The sequence below is a fragment of the Apteryx mantelli genome, chromosome 21 (genome assembly GCF_036417845.1).
Source record: "Apteryx mantelli isolate bAptMan1 chromosome 21, bAptMan1.hap1, whole genome shotgun sequence".
In the NCBI taxonomy this organism is placed as follows: Eukaryota; Metazoa; Chordata; class Aves; order Apterygiformes; family Apterygidae; genus Apteryx; species Apteryx mantelli.
In genome coordinates this window covers 6323101-6338587 of record NC_089998.1, presented here as the reverse complement: position 1 = coordinate 6338587, position 15487 = coordinate 6323101, and the positions used below count along the sequence as shown (strand labels likewise).

The 15487-nt window shown below is 58.7% G+C and overlaps 1 protein-coding gene across 1 annotated transcript in view; it reads left to right on the top strand.

The window, feature by feature from the left end:
- HMCN2 (hemicentin 2) overlaps nt 1-15487 on the top strand; it is a 56258-nt gene that overhangs the window by 4240 nt on the left and 36531 nt on the right. Inside the window, exons 5-23 of the mRNA XM_067308989.1 lie at nt 700-871; nt 1248-1354; nt 1675-1795; nt 1884-2147; nt 2350-2494; nt 2843-2964; nt 3103-3375; nt 3629-3770; nt 4567-4694; nt 4803-4916; nt 5031-5180; nt 8341-8535; nt 8926-9021; nt 9700-9827; nt 10152-10296; nt 11179-11291; nt 11604-11760; nt 12074-12239; nt 15037-15164. Coding sequence (XP_067165090.1) covers nt 700-871; nt 1248-1354; nt 1675-1795; nt 1884-2147; nt 2350-2494; nt 2843-2964; nt 3103-3375; nt 3629-3770; nt 4567-4694; nt 4803-4916; nt 5031-5180; nt 8341-8535; nt 8926-9021; nt 9700-9827; nt 10152-10296; nt 11179-11291; nt 11604-11760; nt 12074-12239; nt 15037-15164 — 2866 coding nt within the window. The remainder of the gene's footprint in view (nt 1-699; nt 872-1247; nt 1355-1674; nt 1796-1883; nt 2148-2349; nt 2495-2842; nt 2965-3102; nt 3376-3628; nt 3771-4566; nt 4695-4802; nt 4917-5030; nt 5181-8340; nt 8536-8925; nt 9022-9699; nt 9828-10151; nt 10297-11178; nt 11292-11603; nt 11761-12073; nt 12240-15036; nt 15165-15487) is intronic.

The following is a 15487-nucleotide window of genomic DNA, read 5'->3' as shown; positions in this document are numbered from 1 at the left end:
CCCTTCCCAGCCTCTGGCGGTTCTGTGTTTTAATGGTTCGTATTCCCGTGGGCGAGCTAGAGGGTAATAATGTATCTGCTCCGAGCGACTGAGCAGGAGCCATCTGGCAATAACAATTATGCCAAATTATTCAATTCCTTTTGCATCGGGAAGCGTGTGTGCCTGTCTCCGCTTGCAGTGAGGCAGGCTTGATCCGGGCTGTCGTCTCCTGCCCTTCCACCCCTGCTCCGCCCTTGTGCAGAGACCCGCCAGACACGACGCCTCCGCAGTGGCTTGGGGCTGGACCCTCGCCCTCGCGAGCTGTTTACCCCAGCCAAGGGTTTGGCCCTTGTGTCTTGATGAGTGGTTGCTTTCTCTCTTCTCCTGCCGAGCTGGAGCCAGCTGCAGAGACCAGTGGGGCCCATCAATTCATTGCACAGTTGAGTTGCTCCTTGTGCACAGCCTGGTGTCACCACCCAGCAAGCGGAGCAATGATGCTTATCGTGGTGCTGGGAGCGGTTTGCTGACATCTGGGCAGGATCCCTGGCCACTCCCAGCAGGCTGGGAAGCCCTCCACGACTTTGGGGTCTCACATCTGTGTCTGAGTCTTGCCCTGAGATCCTGCCCCTGTGCAATACAGCCTGGACCTGAAACAGCCTCTCGGATGGTAGTGCCTGATGGCAGGAGGATCCTGGATTAATCTCCCCCATGTACCCCCAGGTGCTCAAGTGGGTGGAAGAGGCCATCCAGGCCTCCAAAGTCCACCTGCTGTCCACAGACCACGAGGCTGGTGGGGAGCATACTTGGCGCATGCCCTTCGACTCCAGCCTGAAGGAGGTCACCATCTCCCTGAGTGGCCCTGCTCCGGAGATCGAGGTCCGGGATCCTGCAGGTAGGTGCCAAAGAGAGGGGAACAGGCAGGGGTGATGCTTTGCCCTCTGGAGAGTGAGAAATGCTTCCTGGGAAGAGCTCAAAGGATCCCAGAGGTCAGGACAAACCGCAGCTGCAGATAAGGGAACTGCCAAACCCTGGGCTGAAAACTTCAATAACAAGCAATGATCTGCAAAGTCCTCATTATGCACTGAAGTGTGTCTGCTCCCCCGGGTTTGTTTTGCCTCTGGTTTCCTCTGCTGTCCCTCTCTTTGGGCTTTGCACCTCTGTGAGCTGCAGGCAAAAGCCTCGATGGCCAGGGCCTCCTGGCTGGTGACAGATGGGACCTGGGGAAGGGACCCGGGTTGCCCACCCTAGAAGCTTGCTTGGCATTGCAGGAAAGGTTCTTGAGGAAGGCCAAGACCTGAAGGAACTCCTCAGCATCCCAAACTCGGCCAAGGTGGTGGCCATGGAGCCCCATGAGCCAGGGACGTGGTCGGTCAAGGTAGGCTGGCGCTGGTCCTGGCACACTGTCCCTCTCTGGCCAGGATAAGCAACAAGACCAAGACCATGGGGCGCCTGTTGCCTCTCCCTCGGGCTCTCCAAACACCTCGCTAGCAGGCACTGCCCCCCATCTGTCTCTTCCCCCAAGTCTAGGCTTTCCCTTTTTTCCACCCCTGGTCCCGCAGAAGAGGGCACAAGTGGGCTGGAAGGGGCTGACTGCCACCTTTCCCCATGCTGCCCTCCCATCCCCGGCACGCAGGGTGGGCGGCAGTGCCTCTCTCCTTCTCCCACCTCCGCAAGCGTGTCCCACTTCGCTTGCAGACCCAGAGCAGCGGCCGCCATTCGGTGAGGATCACGGGTGTCAGCAACGTTAACTTTCAAGCCAGCTTCTCCACCCAGTCTGACTTTGACCCCAGCCAGCCTGGCGAGCGGCCGGTGCAGGGTAAGGCAGGTGTTTCCCAGGCGTGTGAGGGTTGTGTCCGTGCATCTTGCAGCCAAGCACGTTACTGGTTTTCCCTCCCTCTCTCCAGGCCTTCCCATTTCTGTGGGGGTGAATTGCACTGGCCTGAAGCCGCCTGGACACTTGCAGGAGATTGAGCTCGTCGACAGCTCGGGCCACCCGCTCCTCTCGGTCCCCATGCGGCCTGTCTCCAACGCCTCCTCTGGGCAGCTCTGGGTGGGCTCCCAGCTCCGTGCGCCCCCAGGGGATTTCCTGCTGAAGGTGAAAGGTGAAGATGCCCAGGGCTATCCCCTGCACCGTCTCTCTGGGGTCACCTACACCAGCGTGGTCCCTGGTGAGTGGTCAGCCCTGGCCCTGGCTTTGCTCCGGCTCCTCAAAGGGTGTTGAGAAGGAGCCAGAGGCTGGAGAGAAGGAAGATCCCTTCCAGTGCCATGTCCGGTCTAGTTTCTCGTTGGATGCTTTTATCTGGCCTCTCAGTGCAACCCTTGATGAACTCCTAAGAAGTGTTATCTATATGCATGTCCAACTACTTCCAGGTCTACCCAAGGTGAACATCTCCAGCAAAATCCAGGCTTACAACCGCGAGCCTCAGCTGATCTCCTGCTCCGCACAGAGCGAGATCCCTTTCCGCCTGCAGCTCAGCCGGGGTGGGAAGAAGCTTGGTGAAGGTCGGTTCTTCAGGTGAATCTGGTTTGGCCCTGTTGGCTCTGTGCTGGACCTGTGCAAGGAGCAGCAGCCCCAGAGCTGTGCTAGCCAGGAGCTTGGTTATACACTGCCATGGGACAAGAAGCACAAGCTGGGGCTGGTTGTCTCTTTGAAAGCTGTGAGGGTCTCTAGGCAGCAGAGGAAAATTATGAGGGACTTGCTGTGTAATGCTGCTGGTACAGGAATGCCCATCTGCCTGATTAGGGAGAGATGAGGATTATTTTGTTTTAAATCCCAAGGATTGGAAGTGGGGTGGTGGCATGGCAGCCCCAGCTCCAGTGACTCTGGGGATGGGGATGACCCTGTGGTTTCATTCTCCTGTAGAGGTTCAGGGAACAGCAGCTGGCTGATCCCCATGGTCTCCAAGAGCGATGAAGGGTTTTATGAGTGCACAGCCACGAGCAAGGTCGGGGCAACACGGGCTCGCACCTTTGTCTCTGTTGCAGGTTGGTACTTCTTGCATCTCGTGCTGGGTGGCATCTGGTGAATGCTTGGTGCTTTGGTGCCTGGAGGTCTCTGGATCTGGGGACAGGCTCGTCATAGGGCCGTGCTCTTGATTTCCCCTTGGCTTGTTGCGTTTGCAGAACCGCCGCCACGTCTCCTAGCCCCTGGGAACATCACAGCTCTACCTGGCCAGGACGTAGTCATGTCCTGTGCTGTTCTGGGCGACGTCCCATACAACCTGACCTGGAGCTGGGATGGCAAGGCAGTGCAGCTGGAGGACGGCAGGACGAGGCTCCTGCAGAACCGCTCACTGGAAATCAGCAGCGTGCAGCCGGGGGACGGGGGCCAGTACGAATGTATTGCACACAACGCTCACGGTGCTGCCAGTGCCTCCGTCTGGCTCTTCATCCAGGGTAGGCTGTCCCCCGCATGGGACCATGGCTTGGATCTTGTTTTTGGCAGCAAGGTTGCGGAGTGGGCAGCGCTTTGTGGCCGGGGTTTAGTTGTGCAGGAGGATTTGCAGTCCCAGGTCCTCTCAGGAGCCCAAGATGAGCAAGTTTCACCCTGCTCTGATTTGGGTCCTTGCTAGTCTCCCGTGGGAGGGAGGAGAGGGAGCCGAGCAGGTCGTACCCTGAGGCCTGAGCCCTTCTGCTCCTCCCTGGGCAGAGGCGCCGTGGGTGAAGGTGGACTCGAGCCCCCAGCAATTCACCAAGGGCGAAGAGCTGAGGCTGAATTGCACAACGGGGGGCCACCCCCTGCCACGGACTACCTGGAAGCGCTGGGGCAGGACCCTGGAGGAGGACGAGAGGTAACCTGCAGAGCCCGCTCCGGTGCCAGGCTCGAACACCCAGCAGCTGGCATCCCATGGCTCCTGGAGGAGCACCTTGTTCCCTGGTGTAGGGAGGGGGATGCAGGTGGTGGCGGTGGAGGGGAACGGATGGACAGGGAGCTCTTGGTAGGAATGTCTTACTGAGTCATGTTTGTCCTCTTTAATCTTGTTGTGTCCTGTGGTCTCATCAGAGAGATGCACAGGTTGGTGGAGAAGGGTTTGCCGTGGCTCCCGGCTGTGGAGAGATGGAAGTGTTGGAACATTCCCAACCCATGCACCTGAGATGGTCGGCATGCTACCAGTCTTAATTTCATATGTTTAATTTTAAGCCATCCTTCCTTACCCACGTCACTGTCCCCACCAAGGGTGACTTGAGGTGGGGAGGAGCTCTTATAAGCTTGATGGGGACTCGAGCCTCAAAATGCTGTCTGTGCTTTGCCTTAACTTCTGCTTTTGGCTTTCTACCTCCCTGCTCCATGTGAGGCTGTAAATGCTTGAGTGAACTTTGGGGAGTTTGGTGGTGGTGGTGGGGGGTTCCCCTTTGAATATGAAAAAAACCCCAATCCTCAATGCTTTTTCCCTAGTTGAAAGCAATCTTCTCTTCTGCAGTAGCTGACACATTTGGATTTCAGTGCAAAACTGGATCTATCAAATTGCCAGCAAACTTTTCGTGGGTGAAAGATAGCTTTAAGCCTGCTCATTTATTTCAATGCATTTTTTCCATCAGCTCTATTTTTATAGGGCTCATTTCTCCCTCTCTTTCTGTTTGGCCCAGGGTTTTCGTCGATGCGCAGGGTACCCTGCACATCACAGCTGCGGTCCCGGCGGATGCGGGGAACTACAGCTGCCACGCCGGCAGCCTGTTGGGCTGGGATGAGCGGGCTGTGGCTCTGGAGTACACCGGTACCGGTTCCCCCCCTCCTCTAGGGCTCCCCCCTGCTCCCCCAGATCCAGGCTCCCTCCTAGCCGGCAGTAACCTGAAGCCCTTTCTCCTCTCCCCGATGGGCACAGAGCCTCCTGTCATCCTGGCAGTGACGCCCACAGTGAAGGCCCTGGCTGGAGAAGACGTGGTGCTGGAGTGCTGGGTTTCGGGGGTCCCCGCACCCCGGATCGTCTGGTACAAAGGTGAGGCTGGGCTGGGGGATTGCTGCTCCCGGCCCCAGGGGGACATGGGGTCCTGGCCGCACTGGAGGTGCCCCAGAGCGTGGGCGCTCACGTGGGGCATCTCCCCGCGGGCAGGCGAGCAGGAGGTGGCGGCGTCCCCCGGCGGCATGCAGCGCGGCGTCCTGCAGCTCCAGGCGGTGCGGGAGGAGGACTCGGGCGAGTACATCTGCGAGGCCCTCAGCGAGGCCGGCGCCGCCTTCGATGGCATCGTGCTGGATGTGGGGTGTAAGTCTCTTCCCCTATCAGCAGCTTTGGGGTTGCACCTGACCGCTAAAGGCGACCTCCACCTCTCTCCCACCCACCTGAGCTTCCCGCTTGCTCCTTTACAAGTCTCACCTTACTCCCGAGCCGCCAGTGTTTCCCAGGGCAGGGGCGGTAGCTCTCTGCCGCTCAGCACAAAGCGAGCTGAAGCCTGGCAGCACCTCCAAGGCTCGAGCAAGAGGCCACAGAGGACCTGTGTGGATGCTGTCGGGTGGGACGTGAAGGCTTGGGGCAAGACTGGGGATACAAAATGCAATTGCTCACAGTGCAGTTAAGTTGATGTGGCGGCTAACTCTTCTAGGACTGAAAATCCAGTCATGCCAAATGATGTTAAGAGTATCCCACCAAAACCAGAAGGGCTGAAAGGGCCTGGGGACATGAAGGGGGGGGTCCGAGTGGGGGCCCAAGGCTCAAAGCAGAAGAGTGTTAATGGTGGAAAAGTGCAAGGGGGTTTTGCTGAGGAAACAGCGTGCTGACCTAGGAGAGGTGCAGGGGCAGAAGGTGCTGGAGGGCTGCAGGTTTGTCGGTTTGGACTGGGAGTGGGGCCCTGTGCTGGTTCCAGAGCGATGGTGCCGGTCCAACGGAGCTAAAACCATTCAGCAAGCAGCTGAGGAGGAATGAGCCTCGGGGCTCGTCCCCCCAGACCACCGCTGCTGCCCTCCTTTGAGCCCTGCTCTCCCTTCCTCGACGTGTCCCAGTGTTGCTGGCGCCGGCCCTGGGCCCTGCCGTCCCCCGGGGCGGGTGCCGAGCCCCCTGCCCCGTGCTGGGGCTCCAGCTGCAGCTGTGTGACCGAGCGCAGCAGCAGGGAGGATTTCCTCGGGAGCGGGGCCTGGCCAAGCGCCGTCGTCCCCAAGAGGCAGCGCAGCTGGTCCGGCTCGGGGCCCGCTTGCTTTGCCGTCAGCGCGGGCTGATGAAACGCGGCTGGGGGCTGATGAAACGCGGCTGGCCGCTCTCAGCGCCGCAAGTGAGCGATGGGCAGAGGGAAGCATGGGGGAGCCCCACGAGCCTTGCGGCACGGCCCAGGTGGGATTTCGGGAGTTACCAGCTCCCACCTGGGAGCAGAAGTGCAACCTGCTGTTGGAGGGACCTGGATACCCGTCTGGTTTTGAGGAGCTGATTGCTGAACTGGGGCAGCAGGACTGCAATGCTGTTCCCCTCGATCGCTGCTGTGGGATGCCCCAGCGCCCCGTGTGTGGGGAGGCGATGCAACCTACCTGCTCTGGGATGCCGTGCTGAGACCTCGGGCTGCGGCACTTGCTGGGCATCCCCCTTCGCCCCGGGGGCTGGGAGGGTGGTGCTGGGCGGCTGGCACCTTCCCCTGCCTGCTTGCAGCCCCTGCGCCCAGCATCGCTCCCTGGCCACGAAGCCCCAGCTCCGTCCGCCGCAGCTGAGGTCTGGCGGGCCGCGCTGGCTCGCGCCCCGGCCCCGCTCCTCGCGCGGCCAGAGGGCTGCTGGCCAGCCCCTCCCCAGCCCCAGGGACCTACGCCTCCTCTCTGCTGTGGACCGAACCCGTTAGGAGACCCCGCTGCTGCCGGACCATCCCCTGAGCCCATTACAGCACGGCGAAAGCGTTCGGCGCGGCCACGCGGGTGCAGCCCTGGCCGCTGCCGCGGTGCAGGTGAGGCGGCTGCAAGCTGCCCCGGGAACCTGCCTGGTCCCCGCTGGCCTTGGGTAGGGGACAGGGACGCGGGGCAAGCTCACCCTCCCATCTTGATGCTAGAAAGCCTGGCCTCCTGCTGTCTGGAGCGGGATAGGGAATAGGGGTTGTCCAAGCGGATAGCTGCCGTTGTGGCCGGGTGAGGAAAAGGAGGGGGTGTGCGTGTCTAACAGCTGGAGCGGGAGCAAAGGCACGGTCCTGGCTGCTAGTTAGAGAGGAGCAGCCGTCCAAGGAGCCCATTAGTTGAGGAAACGCCGCCTCTGCTGCGCCGGTGGGCTTCTCCTGCCCGCCAGGAGCTCGGGACAGCTGCGGCTGGGTCTTTCCATGTGCTGATGGGGCCAGTGGTAATGCCCCTTGCAGGGGTGTGCTGCAGCCCCAAACACTCCCAGGCTGAACAGGGCGAAGATAAAGGTGGCCGCCTGGGTCCGGGGGCCCTGGGCCAGCACGAGTGTCGTGTGGCCACTAGCTTCACCGGGGGGGTGGGTGCTGCGTCGCAGGGGCTGCGCTTGCTGCATCCTGCTTGGTGCTGCCTGGTGCCGAAGTCCCGCTGCCAGGCACGTTTCCGCAGGGAGGGCTGCAGCTGGTTAGCTGCTGTGGCTTTATTTTATCCTGATGGAGCTCTGCTGCAAAATTGCAATTTGGTAGGGCGAGAGCCTGAGTGCCAGCGGGCTGAGGTTGCCTGGGGGCATCCAAGAGCGTTCTGGCCCTGGTGAATCCCATGCCAGGGAGGAGTCTCTGCCACATCCACATTGCAGATAGCTGCACCTCCATCATGATCCTTCCCCTTAAAACTGCCAAAAGATCTTGTCCTGGAAGCGAAAAGGTTGCGTGTCCGTGCTGTCATGCATGAGAAACTGCAGGATCTGGCAAACTGCAGATCCACTAAATCCTTCTTTTCCTCAGCTTCATCCTCTTTCAGGCCCCAGCGCTCCTTGCCCCGAGGCTGAGGTTGGTTTGTGCCTGTGATGTGGATTAGAGCAGAGCTCAGCTCGGCTTAAGCACACTGCTCCTGCTAAACTTCCCATTTCAAGAAGCTATGAATATTACCGTCTCCTTGCAGCCTTGCCGGGAGTCTGGTAGCTGCCGCTGGGTTTCGTGAAGCCCTAGCTCCTGGTGCCACATGCCTAGCAAGAATATTGGCTTTCCCATTTCATGGGCAGTTTCTAGCCCTGACAAGCCCGAAGAAATACTGCAACAGGTGGAGGCAGAGAAGTTCTCTAAGGGAGAGGTGTGGAAATTGTGAAGGCAAAGCAGAGGGGTGTAATAGCTTTGGAAGAAGTCAATGGCTTAAGTCAATCCTGTAAATTTTCAGGGGACCCAACTTGTCGGTTTTGCAGCCCTGTCTCTTCTCTGGGCTGGGGTACACAGAGAGCCTGATGCGGGGGAGCCGGGGCACCATCCACCAGCGAGACGGAAGGGAGCTTAGACCTGCCTGATGCGCTTCTCTGCTGCTGCTCTCTCCTTTAGCTGCCCCTTGGTTTTCCGAGGAGCCAGAGGATGCGTTGGTCGAGATAGGGGAGAGTGTGAGCCTGCTGTGCCGCGTCGAGGGCTCTCCCCGACCGCGGATCGCCTGGTCCCGGCAGGATGGGAAGCCTGTGGTGGGCCAGCATGGACCGTTTGATGTTTCCAGACGGCTGGAGGCCGATGAGCTCTTCATTGACAGTAAGAGAGCAGCGTGTGCGTCCGTCTGGTGTCCTGGGTGTGCGGGCTTAGCAAGTGCATGCTCCTCAAGTGTGTTTCTGCTGCGCGTTGCGCAGCCGCGTCCTGCTGCCAGTTTTTTTTCTTGGCAGTGGGATTATCCCCTGTGCCTTTCCTCTGCAGTAGCAAAGCACTGATGCTGTAGGTGTATTTGCACCTTTTACTCATTTATGCTCAGTTATTTGGTTCTGGCTGGTGCTGCAAGCCTCGGAGGTGATGGCACAGCAGCGGGGCAGGGGAGGGTGGTTTAACCCCAGCTTGCAGCTCGCTGCAGGGCTCTCCGGCTCCGCCAGGCTCAGGCCGGAGACGAGTGCCTCCGCATTGCCTGGCTGAAGTGTCTCCCCTCTGCTCCAGGCGCCTCGCTGGATGACCAGGCTGTCTATATCTGCGAAGCCCAGAATGAGTTTGGGAAGATCCAAGCGGAGGTCAAGCTTGCCGTCACCGGACATGGTTTGCTTTTACATGTTTTTATTGGCGTATCGATCCCAGTGAGGCTCGTGGCACGGTTGAAGCCAACGACAGCCGTGTTGGCGGCTCTGGGAACAGCAGAGCTGTGTTGTCACGTCTGCTCCCGAGCTGGCTGCCGGGAATTCCCATGCCGCCTAGTGTGAACTCCCTCCTCCAGTTCGGGGTTCAAATGCAGCCCTTCAGTCTTTCAGCTGAACGCACTGACACGCGCTTGAACCCCGTTCATAGTCAAATATCCCCAGACTCTTGGGGGAGTTGAATTTCACTTCGGGCTTGTGCTGATCCAAGGTCTGGACCTTGGAAGAGAGGTGATCCAGAGGCTCGTGATCATTCAGCGCAACTTGTTACAGCTACGTTCCCTGTGGGCTGTCAGCCGACACGGAACAGCCTTTGGCGCTGAGGAAAGGGGCTCTCCTGCTGGCTCCGGGAAGGCGAGGAGCCGTTCACGCACTCTTCCACGTGCAGCTCCGGGTGGGAGAGGGCAGTGGGTCCCCGCGAGTCCGCGCCGCTCTCCCTCTGGAGCCTGCCAGCTGCTCGGGTTACCATGGAGGTTACCATGGAGGTTAATTCATAAAGCTGGGAAGCAGGAGATCCGCTCCCTGGAGCGTTCGCAGCCAATCTAGCTCCAATTAATATTGATTTCTCCTCCCCTCTCTCTAGAGGCCCCAGAAATAGCTCGCGGACCCCCACGGCTCCGCGTGCTCGGAGGTCAGCCCGTCTCGCTGCCCTGCGTGGTCCTGGCTGGGAAGCCTTTCCCAGTGCGGCGCTGGCTGAAGCACGGGCAGCCGGTGAGGTTTCAGGGCTCGGCACCGCCGGGATGGCGGGAGGGCAGCCGAGAGTGTGGTCCTGCAGCAGTGGCTTTCCTGCTGGATGTGGCTGGGTGGTGGCCTCCTCCTGCAGGAGGTACCTGGGTTCAAAGCTGTTGACGGAGGATGCTAGGAGAGCATTCGAATCCTCGTCCGTGGGAGGATAAGGTGGTCCTTTGGTACATCAGGACGTTTCCACTATTATTCAGGGACCAGTTTCCAGATCCATCCCCAAGATGGAGCGATAAGGTGATGTTTGACCCCTGCCCCAGTCTGTCCCACTCTCTGGTTTCTGCTCGCACACAGGTAACTCCAGGTGGCCGCTATTCTGTCCGCGCTGATGGGAGCCTCCACGTGGATCAGGCATCACAGGAGGATGCGGGGAGCTACACCTGTGTGGTCACCAATGCCGTCGGCTCGCACAGGCACAACGTGTCGCTGGATGTCCATGGTGAGCGGCAGGACGCGAGGTGTTCCCACTGCCCATCGTTGCTCTGCTTTGAATGGTGGCGAGGGGAATGGGGATGGATGCCACCTGCCTGCCCCTTCTGCCAGCTCTGTGCACCCCAAGTAGGACGTGGCTGCGGCTTTGGACCAAGTGAGGCTCTTCCAGCAATCTAAAAGAGCAGTTCCAATATGTCAGAGCAGGAAAACTCTGAACACAGATTTCCAGATAAGCAATAGTCCCCAGGGCAGCGTGGTGTGACTACAAAGCAGGCTCGGAAAACATTTGTTGTCTGGCAACCCTGCAGCGGCTAGCTAGCCAGGAGAAATGAAATTTGATTCTGGACACGTGAAATCCAATTGCTTGCTGCCTGCCAAGCTGCTGACCTGCACTTAAAACTCTGGGCTGCGCTGACAGAGAAGCACGTCCAGTCTTGTACCGAGCCTAGGAAGTACAGCGAGGTCTGCGGGCTGATCGCTCGCACTGACTGAATGCCAAATGTGCAGCGTGTGAATGCTCGGGTTTTCATAGGGAGCTATTGCCTACAGCTGGGATGAGATTTCTGCTCCCATTTAGGCATGACCAGCCTGAAAAGCCAAGCCGTGCTGGAAATGTGGGAGTAAACACCTCGGGGAAGCAGGGGAAACCCAGTCATTACACACAGCTGAAACTGTGCGTGCACAAAGAAAGGGGAATGGTTACAGGATGCTCCTAAAGCGTGGCTGGAGGGATTTTGGGGCTGGGGGTGAGTTTTCTGCAGAGCCTGCTTGCAAACTCAGCTTTTTCTTAAGAGACAAAGCAGAGCTGGGCTCTTTGGCAGATGTGGCTGCAGCCACGCAGCCGAGGTCCTGGCCCCAGAGGACGAGGATATTTGTCTTCTATTCCCAGTTCCTCCCAGCATTGAGCTGGGCCCTGCCCTCATCACCACCACGGAGGGAGTGGCTGTCACCCTGCAGTGCAATGCCACTGGTGTGCCACCCCCTACTGTCACCTGGGCAAAGGTAGGTGTGTTCCCCCGGATGGGACATGGGCTTGCAGGGGACTGGCTCTGTGCAGGAGCAGATTGCTGTCTTGATGCCAGCCGGCCGGTGGGAGGCTGCCGGGTGCTGCTCCGTGTGTTCGGACGGGATGCCGCATGCCAGGTGGACGGGCTGTCAGGGAGGTGGCACTCCCTGCTGGAGCATCCTGGGGAGCCAGGAGTGGTGAGGCAGCTTGTCTGACATGTCCAAAGCAAGGCTCATGCCCTCCTCTGGCACTTGGGAAGCTAGGTTCATGGGGGGATTTTTACTTTCTTCTTTCTTTTTTCCCCACAGGGCACGGAGCCTGTGTCACAGAGCCACCGTTACCACCTTGGCAGCAATGGGACCCTCATGATCCCGTTGCCCTACCCTGGAGATGCTGGGACCTACTTCTGCACGGCTACCAACACGGCAGGCTCTTCCAGCCGGGAGGTGCAGCTCTCCGTCAGCAGTGAGTGCCCCACGCGTGGCAGGGACCGAGCCAGGCACCGGCGCCGGGGAAAGCGGCTCCAGAGGGTGGGCTGAGGGTGGCCGGCAGAGCACCAGCCCCCGGACAACGATGAATACCTCCCTGCTGACTCACCTGCTTTCCTCGAGGGCTGCCTGCCGAGCCGTTTTGTCCTGGCCGGGTGTCGGACGGGTTGGGATTGTGGGATGGGGAAGGCGGTGGCAAGGGCTGCGGGGCAGCCAGTATGCTCTCGCTCTCAGCTTGCGATGCCAGTTGTGCGCGCTCTCTCTCTCTGTCTGTCCGTCCTGCCGTCTAGCGAAGCCCAGGATCAGTGTGAATGGATCGCGCGAGTTGTCGGGCCCCATAACGATCCTGGCTGTTGCTGGACAGGAAACCATCCTGCCCTGTGAAGTTCATGGGTATCCCGCTCCCTTGGTGACATGGACCCAGGAGTCCCAGCCGGTGCCTCTCACCTCCACGAGGTAAGGAGGGCCGCTGGCTTGCGGGCTGTGGCTTCTAGGCCTTGTGTGCTGCCCTGCAGGGTGTCAGGCCTGTGAAGTGTGGTAACAGCCTGGTACGCAGCAGGGAGATGCCAAGGGGAGCACTTCTCTGGTGGGCTTGCACTGCAGCAAGGCCAAGAACATCTCTGCAGCCAGGTGAGGGTTGGAGAGCCCTTTCTGGACTGGCACTTTGCGGGTGCACTGGATCCCGCGGTGTTGAGGCTGCTTGTGTCTGCCCCCGGGCTGGCAGAGATGTGGGTCCCTGGGGGGTGGCTGATCCTGCTGGAAGGTACTTGGTATGTGCTTGCTGCTACTCTGCATCCAGATGGCAACAGGGTACCAGCAAGGTGGAACTTTTGGAATACTAAAGGAGGAGGAGAGCAGCGTGGAGAAGATGACAGGCTGTCAGGGAGGCTGGGAGTGCTGCAGCCTGCGTATTGAGTGTCTGGGATGCTGTGCTGACCACCCCCACCTTTGTTTCTTGGTCTCAGCCCTGTGCCCACCAGAGATGCTGCCCTCCTCTGCACTGGCCAGGTCTCCATCAGCTATCAATGAGGCAGATCCTCCGTCTCTTTGCATCTTCCATGTGGCTTCCAGCTAAAACTTGCTTCTGGCAGGGGAAGCTGCTTTCCAAACATTCCCTTGCTCCCACCTGACCTTACACTGGGTCCTGCTCCCAGTTTTGCAGCTGGCTTGAATTGGTCCACTGCACCAAAGCAAAGCGCTGGCTTTCAGCTCTGTGACTTGAGCCCACCTCTGTGAAGTCCCACCTCCAGCAGACAGCTATTTGCTGACATTTGCAGTGGAGAACCTTTCCTTCGGCACGTTGCTTCTCTCTGGGGGGAAGGGGCAGCACTGTCTGTGCGCGGGAAGAGATGCTAAAGTGTGCAGATGTGCCGAGGAGCAGACTGTCTGTAAAGCAGAGAGGTTTGGTGTTGAGGTTGTCCGAGAAGGAAACTTCTGACCCAAGTGCTCTGCAGCCCATGCTCCTGGGAGCTGCCAGGACTGAGTGCCTAGCAGGCTAGCTGTGCAGGGATGGCTCAGAGCAGGTGTCTAATAAGTGCTGCCTTTGTGTTTAATCCAATCTCTTTTCAATGCGGCTGTTGAGCCACATCCTGCTTCTGCAGACAGCATCCAGGCTGCAGCAGAGCGAGCAGAGTGTTTCATGGGAGGACTCCTAGGAGCACAGAGGTCATGCATTGCCCCCGTAAAGCCACAGCTCCCTTCACCGCTCCGCAGCGGAGCACAGGTCTGGTTTCCTCCCTTCCTCCAGTGTCTCTGTGCAGAAGGGCCTCTTGTAACCCTCTCCTGGACTGAGCTGGTTTTAAAGGGATTGCTTTGCTCCGGTGCTCAGTAGCAGTGGGTCTTTCTCAGCGTTTCCAGCATTTGCCATGTGTGGGTCAAGCCCTTAGCCAACAGCATGTAGATGTCTGGCGCTCATTGACTTCGTGGGGTTTAGGCATCAAAACACTTCTGGGTCCTAGGCCAAGGTTTGGCAGAAGTCCAATTGTTTTGTCTGCGCTGGGACGTGGGTTTAAGGGCCAGTTCCGCTCCAGCTGGTGGTATCTGGAGAGCCAGATTCACTTGTTGATGGTGTTGATGCTGATGCCAGCAGTGGACAACTATTTAAAGCCATTTGATGTGAGAAGACAGCCTTGAGAGTGGTTGGATATGTGTTTATCAAGCGCGTCTTGCTCTGTGACCAAGCAGATGGAATTTAACCTTTGGAAATGGGATCTGCTTTGTTAATATGTTAGCACTTCACTGGAAGGGGCAACCTAAGATCATGGGTACCTGATCTTGGGGTTGATCTCTCTCTCTTTTTTTTTCCTGCACCTGAAGATTACTGTGGCTTGGGGAAGTGTGAAAGCATCTTGGCTTCCCTCTTCTTTTCGAGGGACTATGTTGCCTTATCGTTCTTGTTTATCTGATTTCCTGTGGCTGTTCCCGGTTCCTCTGTGCTCCTTTCCCCAGCTCCGCTGGGTTCAGCTGCCTGTCTTCGTCTGCCTGAGTGATTTATGGGAGTGCGCAGTTGAGGAATCTGCGGATGTGGGCTGAGATGATGTTATGTCTGTAGAGCCCAGACAATGCTGGGTCAGCACTGGTGGTGAGAGCACGGTCAGCTCCAGCTGCAGGGGCTGAGTGCTACGGAGAGCCCCTCCCACCTTTGGGAATGACCTCCCAGCCCCTGGCCGGGGGTTCTCTCTCATGCCACTGCCTTGTGCTGAGCTCATGCAGGGACTGAGCAAAGGGATTTTGCATCCACGCACAGCTCAGCAGGCCTCCTACTAGAGAAGGCACGTGGACCTTCTCACTACCAAGCAGCATATCGCTTTCTCTTGGTTGTCAGTGTGGACCGTGTTGTTCGTGTGCAACAGAAATTGTTTGTCAGCCAGCACTTGGGCTTATCCTCTCCTGGAAGAGCGTGCAGAGTAGGAGTTACAGCAGAGCTGTCCTCCAAGAGTTCTCAAGCTTTGAACATCCCTTGTCTCCATGGCATCTGTGGGCAGCTCTCCTCCTATTTAGCTCCCCAGCAGATACAGTAGGAGGAAGGCTTTGTATCAGTCCCACGCACCCTCGCAAAGCCACTCTGACACAGGCAGAGGCTGAGCTGGAAGGGTCTGGCAGAGCCCTGCAGGAGCAGGTGATGGTGAGGCTTTGGCTCTTAGCTCCTGCCCAGGGAAAAGCTGTATGGAGTTTTAGAGCTCCAGGTGAAGAAGACATGGTAGTCCTTCACCAGCAAGGGGAAACGCCGGTTGTCTGTCCCCTCTCCCCGTAGGTATAGTGTCCTCCCTTCAGGATCCCTCCGGCTGGCTGAGCCCCGAGTGACAGACAACGGCTTTTACACCTGCACGGCCACAAATGCTGCAGGAAACGCCTCACTCAGCTACAGCCTGGAGGTCCAAGGTACATGTCCTTGCAGAAGCCAAGGCACAGCCTGCATGGCCAGCTTGGTAGCCTCCCCATCCAAGCTAATTCAGTTGGGCCCTTCTGATGCTGGGAGGCCACATAGGCTTCTGCTTGATGTTGCAGAGGACCCTGTCATCTGACCGGGCACTGGGTCACTCTCAATTGCATTCCCTTGTGTCCTGGCTGGCTCATGAGCCAGCACGCTGCTTCCCTGTACAAGCTGGGATGGTTCGGGGGGCCCGTCTGAGGTGCTGGGGTTCTGGACAGGCCATGTGGGTGCCCAAGCGAGGGTAAGTGACACTACTTGGCATCTTCTTAAA